At 32.7% G+C, this 13,969-nt stretch overlaps 2 protein-coding genes across 2 annotated transcripts; one reads left to right on the top strand and one right to left on the bottom strand.

Annotated features, from left to right (window-relative positions):
- Positions 1-1,657: 1,657 nt before the first annotated feature.
- LOC25502631 (G-type lectin S-receptor-like serine/threonine-protein kinase At4g27290) lies at positions 1,658-5,398 on the top strand. Its single transcript, XM_013590180.3, has 7 exons — positions 1,658-3,104; positions 3,213-3,326; positions 3,779-3,936; positions 4,035-4,245; positions 4,368-4,605; positions 4,691-4,841; positions 4,923-5,398. The coding sequence occupies exons 1-7, from the start codon at positions 1,808-1,810 to the stop codon at positions 5,226-5,228; spliced, it is 2,475 nt and encodes an 824-aa protein (XP_013445634.1). The 5' UTR covers positions 1,658-1,807; the 3' UTR covers positions 5,229-5,398.
- Positions 5,399-8,309: 2,911 nt separating this feature from the next.
- Positions 8,310-13,574, bottom strand: LOC25502630 (G-type lectin S-receptor-like serine/threonine-protein kinase At4g27290). Its single transcript, XM_013590178.3, has 7 exons — positions 12,291-13,574; positions 11,913-12,026; positions 10,225-10,373; positions 9,746-9,956; positions 9,269-9,506; positions 9,042-9,192; positions 8,310-8,893 (listed from the first exon to the last, which is right to left on the bottom strand). Exons 1-7 carry the CDS (start codon positions 13,546-13,548, stop codon positions 8,585-8,587), a joined length of 2,430 nt encoding a protein of 809 aa, XP_013445632.3. The 5' UTR covers positions 13,549-13,574; the 3' UTR covers positions 8,310-8,584.
- Positions 13,575-13,969: the final 395 nt, after the last annotated feature.

Genomic DNA, 13,969 nt, shown 5'->3' with positions numbered 1-13,969 from the left:
ATATAATCATTGATTAAAAAAAATGTCATCTAATCTATTTATAAAACAGAGCATATCAATTTAAATATGTAGCTAAGCTGAAAAATATTATAATTATACATTTTTTTACAAAGATATCAACCACTATGTTAATTGTTTGGCTTTAATATCTTTTGAGTAAGTATAAGAAAAAAAAGTGTAAATTTTCAAGTTCGGGGTGCATTTTGCACATAAGTGCAAAACTTCAGGAGGTATTTACAAAACGTGATGTTGATTACTGATGGATTTGACGGAGGGGGTAAATTGATTAACGTTGTACAATTTCATAGGGTAATTGAAGTTTTGTTAATGTCAAGAGGCTATTGACGAAACTTACAATTTCAGAGGATAATTGCCTAAAAGAAATAATTCTGTTGCAAAATTACCATCGGTTAATTTTAGTTGCGGGTCTCTTATTTCGTTTCTACTTTTTCTGTTACTTACTCTAGTTTATTTTGTTGTTGTCCTTTTTTTTTAATCAAAATTGTTGTTCTTTCTAGAAGAAACTGTAGGTCTATGGAAAACAGGACAGCTTGCAGGGAAGCCTGCCGGTAAGAATTGCAGAATTACGAGAACCATTGCCATTTTTGTTAGAAGTTATGCTTTCAATGAGCTTTTGGCGATTTCACTGTCAACCAAAACATACACTAAATCACACATTTGATGCAATGGCACAATCTTTACCATTCCGTTTAAAGATTAGACTATCCATATTCCAAATTTATAAATTAAAAAGGATTAATGGTGCTTTACCCCTGTAATATAGGTCATTTTTTGTTTTTTCCACTTTTTTTTATTTACCCCCTGTAAAATAAAAAAAATAAAGTCGTTTTTTATGACCTTTTACAGGGGGTAAATCAAAAAAATATTTTACAGGGGAAAACAAAAAATGACCTATATTACAGGGGGTAAAGCACCATTAACCCTAAGAAAAAAATATAAATTTTCAAGTTCGGGGGGCATTTTGCACTGAAGTGCAAAACTTCAGGGAGGATATTTGCAAAACGTGATGTTGACTAACAGAAGAATTTGACGGAGGAGGTAAATTGATTAACGTTGTGCAATTTCAAAGAGGTAATTGAAGTTTTGTTAACGTTAGAGGATAATTGACGAAACTTACAATTTTGAGGGTAATTGTCTGTTTACTCAATTAAAATATTATTAATAGATCTTAGAGAAATTTTTCTTCCATCTTTTTCAAAATATTTTTTTTTTCACTAAATATTAAACCAATTAAATATGAATTAAAATATCACCTCCTTCCATCTCCAACTCATTGATTTCCGGTCAAACATAATTATTAAAGTCATATATATAAGATTACAATATATCAGTCATCAATGTCAACTTCCTTCAAAAAATTGTCAACTTCTTCACACATCTTTCTAAGGCGGCAAGGAAAAATTCCACCATATGCTAATACTATACTAATATATAATTATCTTAATTAATTGTAGCATGAAAATTTTCTATTTCAAAGTCATACACTGACGTCACTCCAAAGACCTTTGATAATAATGTTCCACAAATGTAATGATACATGTGCTTTGTTTTCAACATAATTTGGTGTTATATGAACAAATCAAATACAAAACGATTTAAATTTTGTTTTTTTGTTGCAATTTTCTAAATAGCCAATTTATTCAAACGGATCACTATTTCTAAATAGCCAATTATATGGTGTTTCTACGTTGCTTCTGCATTAAACAGCATTGATATTTAGCTCTATTCATGAATAATTTATATATCCAAAGTCCAAACAATAGACACATGCAAAAGATAAAATTCAATGAATATTGATATTATTTCCTTCTTGATAAATCTTACATGTATACTTCTTCTACCTTCCCTCAAATTTTCCATAGCAGTAGATACTCTTGATCTCTCTCAATCCTTCACTAATGGCATGACCTTGGTTTCACAAGGTGAAAAATTTGTACTTGGTTTCTTCAGTCCTATGAATTCCAACAAAAGTTACTTGGGGATTTGGTATAAGAATATTCCAGTACAAACAGTTGTTTGGGTTGCTAATGGTGTCAAACCTATCAATGATTCCTCCTCCGGAATCCTAACACTAAACGACACTGGGAACCTTGTCCTTAAACAAAGAGACGAAGTAGTTTGGTATACAACATCTCAACAAGGTTCCCTGAATCCAGTTGCACAACTTTTGGATTCAGGGAATCTTGTGATACGAGGCGAGAAGGAAACAAACCCGGAAGTCTATTTGTGGCAGAGTTTTGATTACCCTTCTGATACAATACTTCCTGGGATGAAGTTAGGTTGGAATCTTAGAACTCATACGGAAAGGAGAATGACGTCTTGGAAAAGTCCGGACGATCCATCACCAGGAGACTTATACTGGGGATCGTTACTTTATAATTATCCTGAACAATATCTTATGCAAGGAACAAAGAAATATGTAAGAGTTGGACCATGGAATGGATTGCACTTTAGTGGTGTACCAGATCAAAAGCCTAACAATGTTTATGCTTACAATTTTGTGTCTAATAAGGATGAGATATACTATACATACAGTATGTTGAACGATTCTGTAATATCAAGAATGGAATTGAATCAAACGGATTCAATTTATTATCGATATGTATGGTCCGAAGATCAACAAATTTGGAACGTTATGAAATCACTACCAAAAGACAGGTGTGACTATTATAGAAAATGTGGAGTCTACGGTATTTGCACAATCACAGGCTCGCTATTATGCGAATGCTTATCAGGGTTTAGCCCTAGGTCTCCAGCTGCTTGGAACTCATCTGATTGGTCTCAAGGATGTGTCCGAAATAAACCGTTAAACTGTACTAACAAACTCAATGATGGATTTGTGAAAGTGAAAGGTCTGAAAATTCCAGATTGTTCACATACTTGGGTAGATCAAACAATAGGTCTAAATGAATGTAGACTGAAATGCTTGAATAATTGTTCTTGTACGGCTTATACTAATTCTAACATAACCGGAGAAGGCAGTGGCTGTGTCATGTGGTTTGGTGATTTAATTGATATTAGGGAGTTTGAAAATGATGGTCAGGATCTATATATTCGAATGGATGCTTCAGAATTAGGCAAAGGTAAGGACATCTTTTTTATGATTTTTTTTCCCACGGAACCATCAAATTTATACACACACACACATGTTTTATTTATTTTAATTTGGTCTTATACACTTAACTTTGAAGAGGGGCATGATGGGCTCAAGAAGAATCTGATAAGCATTCTTGCTAGCATCATTATAGCATCTGGGATGCTATTTTTTGGATATCGTCTCTACATACTGCGGCACAGAATAACTGGTATGAAACATTTTTATCTATATTTTCCCTAAATGGATGGTAGAATTGTTTTTTGTTGAACTAGGATGAACTCTAAGAAAATCACTTCGGCTACTTACAAAGGATAAAAAGTAATTAAATTCGCGAATGAGATAGTGTGTGTGTTCTTACAGTCAAATTTAATCAGGATCAAAATGTAACTTACCAAACTAAATACATCTGAGGCTGCTACTTTTCCAACGTATCGTGAAGCCTACTGTGCATTATTATGATATCTTAACAAAAGTAAAGGCTGTGAGCAATTTAAGAAAAATTGCAGATCAAGTAATCCAAATTTAGAAGGTGTATGTTGTGTGCTGGTTTAATAATCATGTATGGTCTGTTTTCGGCAGCATGTCAGTAGTTAATGATTTATCACATACCTCTTACCTTATGCCTTAAACTAAACTGAAGCCATTGTTCCATTTTATCAGAGGATTCAGAAAATATTGAACTAGAAGGTGGCAGAGGTAGTGAAGATGAGGATGATCTTGATCTCCCACTGCTTACATATTCAACCTTAGTCACTGCCACTGATAACTTCTCGATCAAGAACAAGATTGGAGAAGGTGGTTTTGGACCTGTATACAAGGTAATTAAGTATATATTATGTAGGAGAAAGGATTAATTAACTATACTATCAATGTGATTAAAAAGTGTCTTAATTTACTTTTATATGTTATTATGTAGGGAAGATTGGCAAGTCGACAAGAAATTGCTGTGAAGAGGCTTTCAAGTGACTCTGGCCAAGGAATTAACGAGTTAAAGAATGAAGTAAAACTTATAGCAAAACTTCAACACAGAAATCTTGTTAAACTTCTTGGCTGTTGCATCGAGGAAGAACATCGAATGCTAGTTTATGAGTACATGCCAAACAATAGCTTAAATTGGTTGATTTTTGGTATGAATATTTCAAACATTCTTATACCTTGGTAGACTAGTTAATGATTGCAATATCACTTTGGAGGTTATGAAAATAAAATTTGAAATCTAAATCAAAATAGGTCAATACTTATGAAACAGATGATACCAAAAGCAAACTGCTAGATTGGCCAAAGCGCTTCAACATTATTTGCGGAATTGCCCGAGGTCTTCTTTATCTTCATCAAGATTCTAGACTGAGGATAATTCATAGAGACCTCAAACCAAGCAATATTTTGCTTGATGACAAGTTGAACCCGAAAATATCAGATTTTGGCATAGCTAGAATCTTTGGATTAGATCAGACTCATGGAAATACAAGCCGAGTTGTTGGAACTTAGTAAGTATCTCAGTACCAAGCTGAATTTGATAATTTTTGTGACTGTTCTAAACTTTATTGTTTTTGTTTCGATTGTATGTTGCAGTGGCTACATGGCACCAGAATATGCTGCGGATGGACTTTTTTCTGTGAAATCTGATGTATTCAGTTTTGGAATTTTGATGCTGGAGATTATATGTGGAAAAAGAAGTAGAGGTTTTTATGTCGAAAACGAATCTCCTAATCTTGTCACTCATGTAAGTATTTGTTGTGATATATATGTAAGCACTTGTAAGTTTTAACAATTTTCTAATTCCAATTTCCATGGTTCACTTTAGGCATGGAGTTTATGGAAAGAGGGAAGGGCTTTAGAACTAATCGACAAAAACATAAAAGACGCTTGTGTTGAATCAGAGGCATTGCGTTGCATTCATGTCAGTCTCTTGTGTGTCCAGCAATTTCCCGAGGATAGGCCTGGTATGCCTTCTGTGATTCTAATGTTAGGGAGTGACGGTGAATTTGCGAAGCCGAAAGAGCCTGGTTACTATGTAAACAAGTATTCGTTTGCAGAAACTTCGAAGTCAGGTCAAAGTGAAAAGACCATAACCAATCAGATGACTATCACCTTATTAGAAGCCAGATGAAAAAAGGAACAATAGCTAATATCTTCAATCACATCATTTATGTAGCACCGACAATTCATATTGAAGGCGTGACACATTAATGTCTGACACCAACACAATATTGACACATGTATTACATTCAATCACTTCAATTTTTTGAAATTATTACTGATGTCTATGTGTTATAGTCACTGTCGTGTTCAACGTTCGTATCTGTGTTCATAATTCAAAGATCTCATACTCAACAAATGGACACATCAAATCATACTCATAAATGACAACAGCATTTTATTGAGTACTCACTCTACTAGAATTCTAAATAAACACAACAAATTGTTCACAATCAATGCCCTAAACAAAAATTGGAGCAACTACGTTACATTTGTCGGTTGGTTACAAACAATGCACCCACATTAAGATAACAATCATAGAATAAAAGCAAACTTACTCCTTTAACAGAGGGTGCAAATAGCAAATATAACAGAAAAATAATAACAATGGATGATCTCTCATGTCCATAGGTTCTCAGAAACATGATACCAAACAGGTTACAGGTAAGTAAAAAAATTTAGTTCAATTAACATATTGTTGTTCTAGTAATGCCTTGCTGGTCCAAAATGGATCCAAAAGAATTTGATAAATGATGCTGAGTAACAATTGACAGTGTCCTGCACTCCTGCTCTGCTTTATTGCTTGAGCTCTCACCATCAAATAGATCAGAATATTGGGCCTCATGATTACATCAAAGAGAGAGACAGGCAAAGTCCATAATACAGAGAATTCTGCTCATTATCCAAATGGTTCCGCTCATTGCCAAGGTAAAAGTCCAAAATGCCCCTACGCATGTTAACTTACGTAGCGTGAGTTAACATGCCCTAGTTATAAGGGTAGCGTGACTTAAGTTGCGCTACGTTACTTAAGTCAGTTTCCAGCAACACAGAACCTCCATTCCTCCATTTCTCAACTTTTCAAAAAACGAAATTTTCAAACATACAACATGAACTCAAATCTACAACTCTTAAAAAAATTTGAGATAAAAGTGCTTATAACATTTCATTAACAATCAAAGTCTCAATACATTGGGGTATGTGAAAATAAATAGTGGGACTAGCTAGAAATGTTATCTCTCCTGCAAGAGTATGAACAACCACATTTGCTTGTCTCCTGCAAGAGTATCAACGTCAAAATCAATATTGTCCAGACGCATATCACCTACCCATTGCAAAGCAAGATGGAGTCCCAACGCTTCGCCCATATCTTCTTTTTCGCCCATATCAAATATTAAATAACGAGTAAAGAGAGTAGAGACTAATTTTTTAGGTGACTAGAAGTTGTTTTCATCTTTTTCATTTTTTGTTGGAATTTTTCAAGGATCTAAATGAATTTTTCCTCTTAAAGAATTTGATAGTGTTGACGTTTTCTCTGGATCATTCATTCATGACTTGGTCTGCCTCAAATTCAAAAAGCTTGATCATTCATGATATAGTTTTCCTCTTCCTCAAAAAGAATATATCTAGTCGTTTCACATGATACGCAGTAACAGATTTTTGACATGATGATCAAAGGATCTACAACTCTCAATTTAACTACCAACCGAACTAAGCGCAAAAATCCTTAAAAAAATTAAGTTGCGTAAATATATTTAAATCGAAAAATATAACATGAGGCTAACAAAATTTAGATGTATTTTTTATGGTATTTGATTAATTCGGTTACATGTGATGTATGATATGTGTGAAATTATCCCTCTTTTAACCTAAAGCATATATGCTATTTTGAATTGGTATGTTTGATTGAGTAAAAGTACAAAGATTTATGGTATGAGTGGAACAACAATTCCGTATTTTTTTTCTTCTTCTTTTGATTAGTAATAAACTTTATGCAACAAAAGTTGACTATTGGGATGGAATGGTTGAATATCTTTTCAAAATATATGGAACTAATATACGTGTTTCAAATTTAAATTTTGATACTAAATCAAAGTTTCTTTACTCTAAAGGTTTGAATACGATATATGATGTTTGTCTTAAGTCAACCCAAATTTTTTGTAAAGAGTATTTTTATTTCATTTTTTAAATATGGATTAATGTAAACGCTTTGAATTTTGAATTCAAAAGTTCCCTAAAAGAAAAAAAGTTTGTTTTTCCTGGAGATATTTTGAAATAATACTCCATAGATATTTCGTCATTTTTTTTGGGTATGGTCAGTTCCTTTGTTTTAAATTCATTCAAAAATTGGTAAGACATTTCTGTTTGAACAAACTGGTGTACTATCGGATCAAGATGTGACTTCTTCTCGCCGGTTGTTCGATACTACACGAAGGATCGTACACCCGTTCTTCAGAGAAATGGGTGTATCTACAAAAAAAAATTGTTGATGCCGAAGTTAAACACTGCCCTTGTTGGTTGTCATCTTTTCCCTTGAGATTGCTTTGAAGATCGTTCAGATTGTTTGCATTAACTTAATTTAAGATATGTTGAGATTTCTTGTTTACTGGCGACAAAGTTCGCAAAAAATTTACGCAAAGGCCAACTATATATAAAAAAAAAATGAACTGGGACATTTTAGTCCTCAGTAAACTATTATCTAAAAATCTATTATTTGTCCTTTTATCTAAAAATGTGATAGAATTTTTTCTCTCTCGTTTATGTGGGAAAGAAAATGATATTAGTCTTAAAACTATGAGTACAAATTATGTTATCAAGAATAATTCTTCTCAAAAAATGTTATAAAGAATAAAAAAAATCAATCTCCTTCAATGTTTTCTTACTCAAAGTTAAACACATTTTATGCCATAGGATGGAAGATCATGCTGAAGTTGCTCGTCCTTTTGATGATATCAAAGATATCGATGATTATAAGGATGTTTGGACATTGTCTGTTAGGATTGTTTATATTTGGTCTATAATTAGTAAATTCAAGCAAGAACAATTTTTTTTTTTTTGAAGGATCAAGCAAGAACATATTGAAATGGTTGTTATGGATGCTTAGGTTTGATGATTATCTTACCTTTTATTAAGTTAATGTTTCTTGAAAATGCAGAGTGATATGATTCAACCAAAAATATTTGTCTTTCCATCCCAACATAAAGAATTATGATCATTTACAACTCGTTTTAAATACCGCTCTTATTAGGAAATAAATGATAACTTTGTCTAATCAAGTCAGAATTGACACAATCAACAACTCTTTTACAATCAAATACAAAATCGACATTGTCAAACTATTGAATAGAGGTCCAATCCAAAGTTGTGTGTAATCCAACAGCCTCTCCCACGTCTATATCACACCATCGACAAATCTATATCTCACACACACACCCAAATATAATACAAATTATGTAATTTTACATAAACTCGAAAAATCTCTAGAATGTTTCATCTAGCATCTAATAAGGATATAGTTACTTTATTTATTGAAGATGATATCTGTATTTCAGAAGATGAAGATTCTATTTCATTGGATACGTTGCTAAATAAGTAACTTGGTTCATGTGGTTGAGGTAAAGCAGAATTACTGCTCAACATTACAACCACAGATGTCATGTTTGGTCTATCAATAGGAAGATGTTGCAGACACAAAAGACCTATTTGTAAACACCGCAAAGCTTCATGTAGAATACATGTATCCATCAAATTAGTATCAATCAATGTGTGTATAGTTCCCTCCTTCCATAATCTCCATGCCTACAACAAATTAAAATGTGTTATTATCTACTAGTTTGATGTCCCATGTGATTCTCTATTGCACACCTTGTGCGAGATGAATCATCAGTGGTAATCTAGTTCTCTTTTTGGCTTATTCAAAAAAAAAAAAAACTTTTTTGGTACTCACATGCGCAATAAGATTGTGATCTTGTTGATTGTAGGTACGTGTCCTATTTTTCAGTCCACTTATAAGTTCGAGGACTAATACGCCAAAACTAAATACATCTGATTTAATAGAGAATAATCCATCGATGGCATATTCAGGTGCCATATAACCACTGAAAAGAAACAAATCAGTATATTGATGTTGAATCAATCATAGTAAAACTTTATCATCATTAATTAGATACTTACTAAGTGCCAACGATTCGAATTGTTTTCCCTTCGATTTGATCAGCTCCACACATTCTAGCCAAACCAAAATCTGAAATTTTTGGATTCATATCGTTGTCTAATAAAATATTACTTGCCTTCAAATCTCTATGTATGATCCTCAATCTTGAATCTTGATGTAAATAAAGAAGACCTCGAGCAATTCCATACAAGATGTTAAAACGCGTCGACCAATCTAACAGTTTACTTTGAATTGGATCTGTAAACATTTTCCAATCAATTTAGTAGTTCTTTCATTCTAAAATTACATGCACAAACAAATCAAATAAAGGGGCTGTTTTTTTCTTCAAGTAATCATATGCAGGTGTGGCAGGACTTGCCTGTGATAAAATTCAAATATTTTTTACTATAAATGGTAAAGCTCCACCTTTATATCATATTTTAGACATTTGTGTTAGATTGACCTATTGAATATTTAGCTTTAAAAATATTACGTACCAAAAATAAATGAATCCAAGCCTTTGTTTGACATGTGTTCATAAACCAGTATTTTCTCATCTTTTTCAATGCAACAACCAATCACCTTAACAAGATTTCGGTGTTGAAGTTTAGCACATAATATTACTTCACTCTTAAATTCTTCCAATCCTTGTATAGAATTCCCAGAAAGTCTTTTGACTGCTATTTCTTGACCATCTTGTAGTATACCCTACATTAAAAGTAGTTATATGAACAATGAGATTCATGAGTTATTACTTTAACCCTATTTTTTGAAAGATAAATTTACTTTTTTTTTTTGGGTAGATAGACGAAATGGCAAAACCATTATAAATTCACACGCACAAGTGGAGGTACCAGGGTCCGAACCCTGATCATGACATTCGATCTAACAATTTCGGCATTTTACCAGTTGAGCTAGGATTTCTGGATAAAGATAAATTTATTTTAACCCTATTGAAAGGTAAGTTTATATATACCTTGTATACCGGTCCAAAACCACCTTCACCAAGTTTGTTGTCCGTTGAGAACTTATTAGTTGCATCAAGTATTGTTGAAAGATCAAAGAAAGGAAGCTCTACATCATTTTGGTCTTCCATCCATATGTCGTTTTCTGATTTCTCTTTGGCTTGGTACATGTGGACAAGGTTGAAAAAAATTAAAGCATTGGGGGCAACCATTTTGACTACTATGGATGAAATATATTCTCAATATTGATTAACTAATTTTACGAAATTAAAGAAGAAAAAAAACACCCCGGCAAAATGCTTAAGTAAAGTAAAAAGAAAAAAATAAATACTTCAAAATTGAAGACGAATAACGCCTCTTTTATTTATGGTTGTGAACAGTGGCGGGCCGACCCTTTATTTTGTTTGGGTATTAGCTGACGCTCGTTTTTTGTAATTATTTATCAGACATCTTGTATCTTTACCGTCCTCTTTAGTACACCTCGTGCTTAAGAGGCGTCTCCATTTTTATTAATGTATTCCATTTTAGTTTCCTAAAAAAACAAATATTTCAAAATTGACATTCTAGTAAAATTGTTTGAAATGTTCAATCATAGTTACGTTTATGGGATACTGATGTATCCAATTAAAAATAATATTTGTTTGTCATGCACAAACAAAGTAAACTTACCGTGCACACAAGTGTTCACCATTGGATCAAAAGGACACATTATATTTCACTTAATAAATGTTGAGACCTATTGATTTAATTGTGAAACTGTCTTATTCATAGCTATGATTTATCTCATTTGTATAACATAAAATTAACTTAAAAAAAAAAGTCAAATACTACTTTGGGACTTTTAGTTTGACAGAATTCTAAAGTTAGTCTTTTAAGTTTCGAATGTTTTAATTAAGTCATTTTAGTTTGATAGAATTCTCAAGTTAGTTCCTCAAGTTTCAAAAGTTTCAAATAGATCATGTTAGTTAATAAATTATTTCACTGTTACCCCTGCTATGAGTCTCCGTTTAACTGATGTTGATGTAGTCTTTAAGTTGTTGACTTGGATCAAAATGATGTTTTTAAAAGCTCGAGGGTGTCAAAACACTTCGTTTAATGGTCACAAATGATCATTTATAGTGCTAGAAAGACAACTATTTACAACAAGAAATGTCTTTCTAGCACTATAAACATCAAACGATGTTTATAGTGCTAGAATGATCATTTGTGACGATTAAACGTAACGTTTTGACACCCTGGAGCTTTTAAAAGACGACGTTTTGATCCAAGTCAACAATTTAACGGCTACATCAACATCAGTTAATTATTAACTGACAGCAGGGGTAACGGTGAAATAGTTTATCAACTAAAATGACCTATTTGAAACTTTTGAAATTTAAAAGACCAACTTGAGAATTTTGTCAAACTAAAAGGACCTAATTGAAACTTTCGAAACTTAAAGGATCAAGTTGAGAATTCTGTCAAACTAAAAGGATCAAACATGGTATTTGACCTTAAAAAAATATAGAATATTATGAATATGAGATATTATCTTGTTAATATGGAGCTTTTATTTGATGTATGAGATTTTGGTGTTCTATATATATGCGGCACCTTTTGTTTTATCCACGAGCGGTAAAGTTTTTGTACGTCTCGTGGTAAATAATACTAGCCAATTTAAAAAATTCTTATAAAATGCTTGATGGGTCACAAAAAGTACCTTTATTATTCATCTTTCTTTTGTAAACGCAGAAAGCCAATAGCATCACAATGACTACTGAAACGATGATTGGAACTCCAAAGCTAACCTTCTTGTTACGCCCGTCTTTGTTATCTGCATTGAAACACTTCTCATTCTAAAAAAACCAATAATCCTCTTATCACTTTAAATGTCTCGTTAACGAGGGTTTCTGATACTTTTTAAGCATTTTAAAATAAGCAATTATTTTTTAAAAATCAAGTATTTCAATTTTCAAGATATTGATTACATGAATTTTCGTAAATACTTACTATGGTCTTTCAAATGTGATCAGGGCACACTCGTTAACATTTCCCTTATTTTAAAATGTAGTATTGAAAAAAGTAGTGAAATTCTTACCTATATTAGAAGTGTCGGTGCGTACATACAAGTCTTGCCCACTTTCTGAACCTCTCAAATCTACAAGATCATCAAACCATATAGAACAACCGATGCTTCCTTCCTTAGGGCTTAAGCTTGAGTAAGCTGTGCATGAACAATTTTGCAAACATTTGACCTTACATTCATCCAGTGTCATATTTTCATTAACCCAACAATTTTTAGTATCTGGTACCTTCATTTTAACAAGTTTAAGAAATCCATCTCGACTCTCGTCTCCACAAGTCCAATTTCCGCCTCGCACGCATCCTTGTGTCCAGTCCATTGCATTCCACTGTTGAGGTGATTTCGGCTTAAACCCGTCTAAGCACTTACAAATCGGCGATCCACCAATGACACAATTTCCATTTGCACCACAGATGTTATAATCATCACACCTATCTTGTGGAAAGTTTTGGTAAACATTCCATGTTTTCGATTCAGGAATCCAAATGAGACGTTGACGAAGTAAAAGAGTTTGATTCAAAACAAGTATGGTAATCACAGAGGTGTTCTTGAGTGTGTATATATAATAAACTTCGTCTTCATTGTTTACGAATTCGTAACTATAAACTGGATTCTCTTGCAATGCAAATACGTTACTAAATGGTCCTGTTCTGAAAATCTCAACTGAATCTTTCCAAATAAACATTTCTGGAATAATGCTAAGTCTCATACCTGAAGTAAAATTACCCGAAGACGGGTCTTCCCAGTTTTTCCATGCATTGAAACCCCTATTTATACCACTTTTCTTGTCCCAACCAATCTTCATTCCTGCTAATATTGTATTATCAGGATAATCAAAGCTTTGCCACAAGAAATTCTCTTCATCCCTTTCATCTTTAAGTACTAAATTTCCATTGTCGAGGAGTTGCGCGATGGGAATGGAAGTCATCTTAGTTGTATTTGTCGACCATAGAAGAGACTGATTGTTGCCGAGAACAACAAGGTTTCCTTCTTCGTTTATTATCAACTTGCTGGAGTTATCTTTGCATGGATTATCGCGATTGGCAACCCAAACTACAGTCTTAACCGGGATGTTTTTGTACCAAATTCCGACATAGCGGTTTGGGGAATTACCTGGACTGAAGAAACCTAATTCGAAGGTTCCATCTTTGGAAATCAAGGTGCTTCCATCTGAAAGTGATTCTGATTGACTAATAGTATCGGCTGCAGTGGAAAATTTGGAGAAGAATAGTAGAAACTTAGATATGACAAAAATGGTAGCAATAATTGTCATTTTGGTGTTTCTTGTGATCCAACTCATAAACGAATACATGCATCTATATATAATAAAGAATTAGGATCAGTTGACATCTTAATGTCAAACTTAATATATGATGACACATTCAATATCTCTTACCAACATAACCATCCATATCATAAAATTCATTATTGGATCGAAAGTTATTATTATATAAATATGTCCACAAAATTTTATGATACCTGATTGATGTGATATTTTGTAGATAATCTTTGTGATAATAGCTTTCAATCCAATAATAGATTTTAATATCGTAGAGTCAATTGATCTTAACTCACATATATAGATATAATTTTTTTTGTAGTGTGCATATATATATATATATATATATATATATATATATATATATATATATATATATATAAAGATCTTTCAAAGTAATACTATATATATAGAA

The sequence above is a fragment of the Medicago truncatula genome, chromosome 8 (assembly GCF_003473485.1).
Source record: "Medicago truncatula cultivar Jemalong A17 chromosome 8, MtrunA17r5.0-ANR, whole genome shotgun sequence".
NCBI lineage: Eukaryota > Viridiplantae > Streptophyta > Magnoliopsida > Fabales > Fabaceae > Medicago > Medicago truncatula.
Note: the sequence above shows the minus strand (reverse complement) of the source record. Positions and strands in the feature narration are given on the sequence as shown.

Coding starts and splice junctions, on each gene's coding strand:
- LOC25502631 (XM_013590180.3), top strand. CDS start 1,808: ATGAATATTGATATTATTTCCTTCTTGATAAATCTTACATGTATACTT. Junction 3,937..4,034: donor GTTTTGGACCTGTATACAAG/GTAATTAAGTAT, acceptor GTTATTATGTAG/GGAAGATTGGCAAGTCGACA. Junction 4,246..4,367: donor CTTAAATTGGTTGATTTTTG/GTATGAATATTT, acceptor CTTATGAAACAG/ATGATACCAAAAGCAAACTG.
- LOC25502630 (XM_013590178.3), bottom strand. CDS start 13,548: ATGACAATTATTGCTACCATTTTTGTCATATCTAAGTTTCTACTATTC. Junction 9,957..10,224: donor GTTTTGGACCGGTATACAAG/GTATATATAAAC, acceptor CTTTTAATGTAG/GGTATACTACAAGATGGTCA. Junction 9,507..9,745: donor CTTGGATTCATTTATTTTTG/GTACGTAATATT, acceptor AAATGTTTACAG/ATCCAATTCAAAGTAAACTG.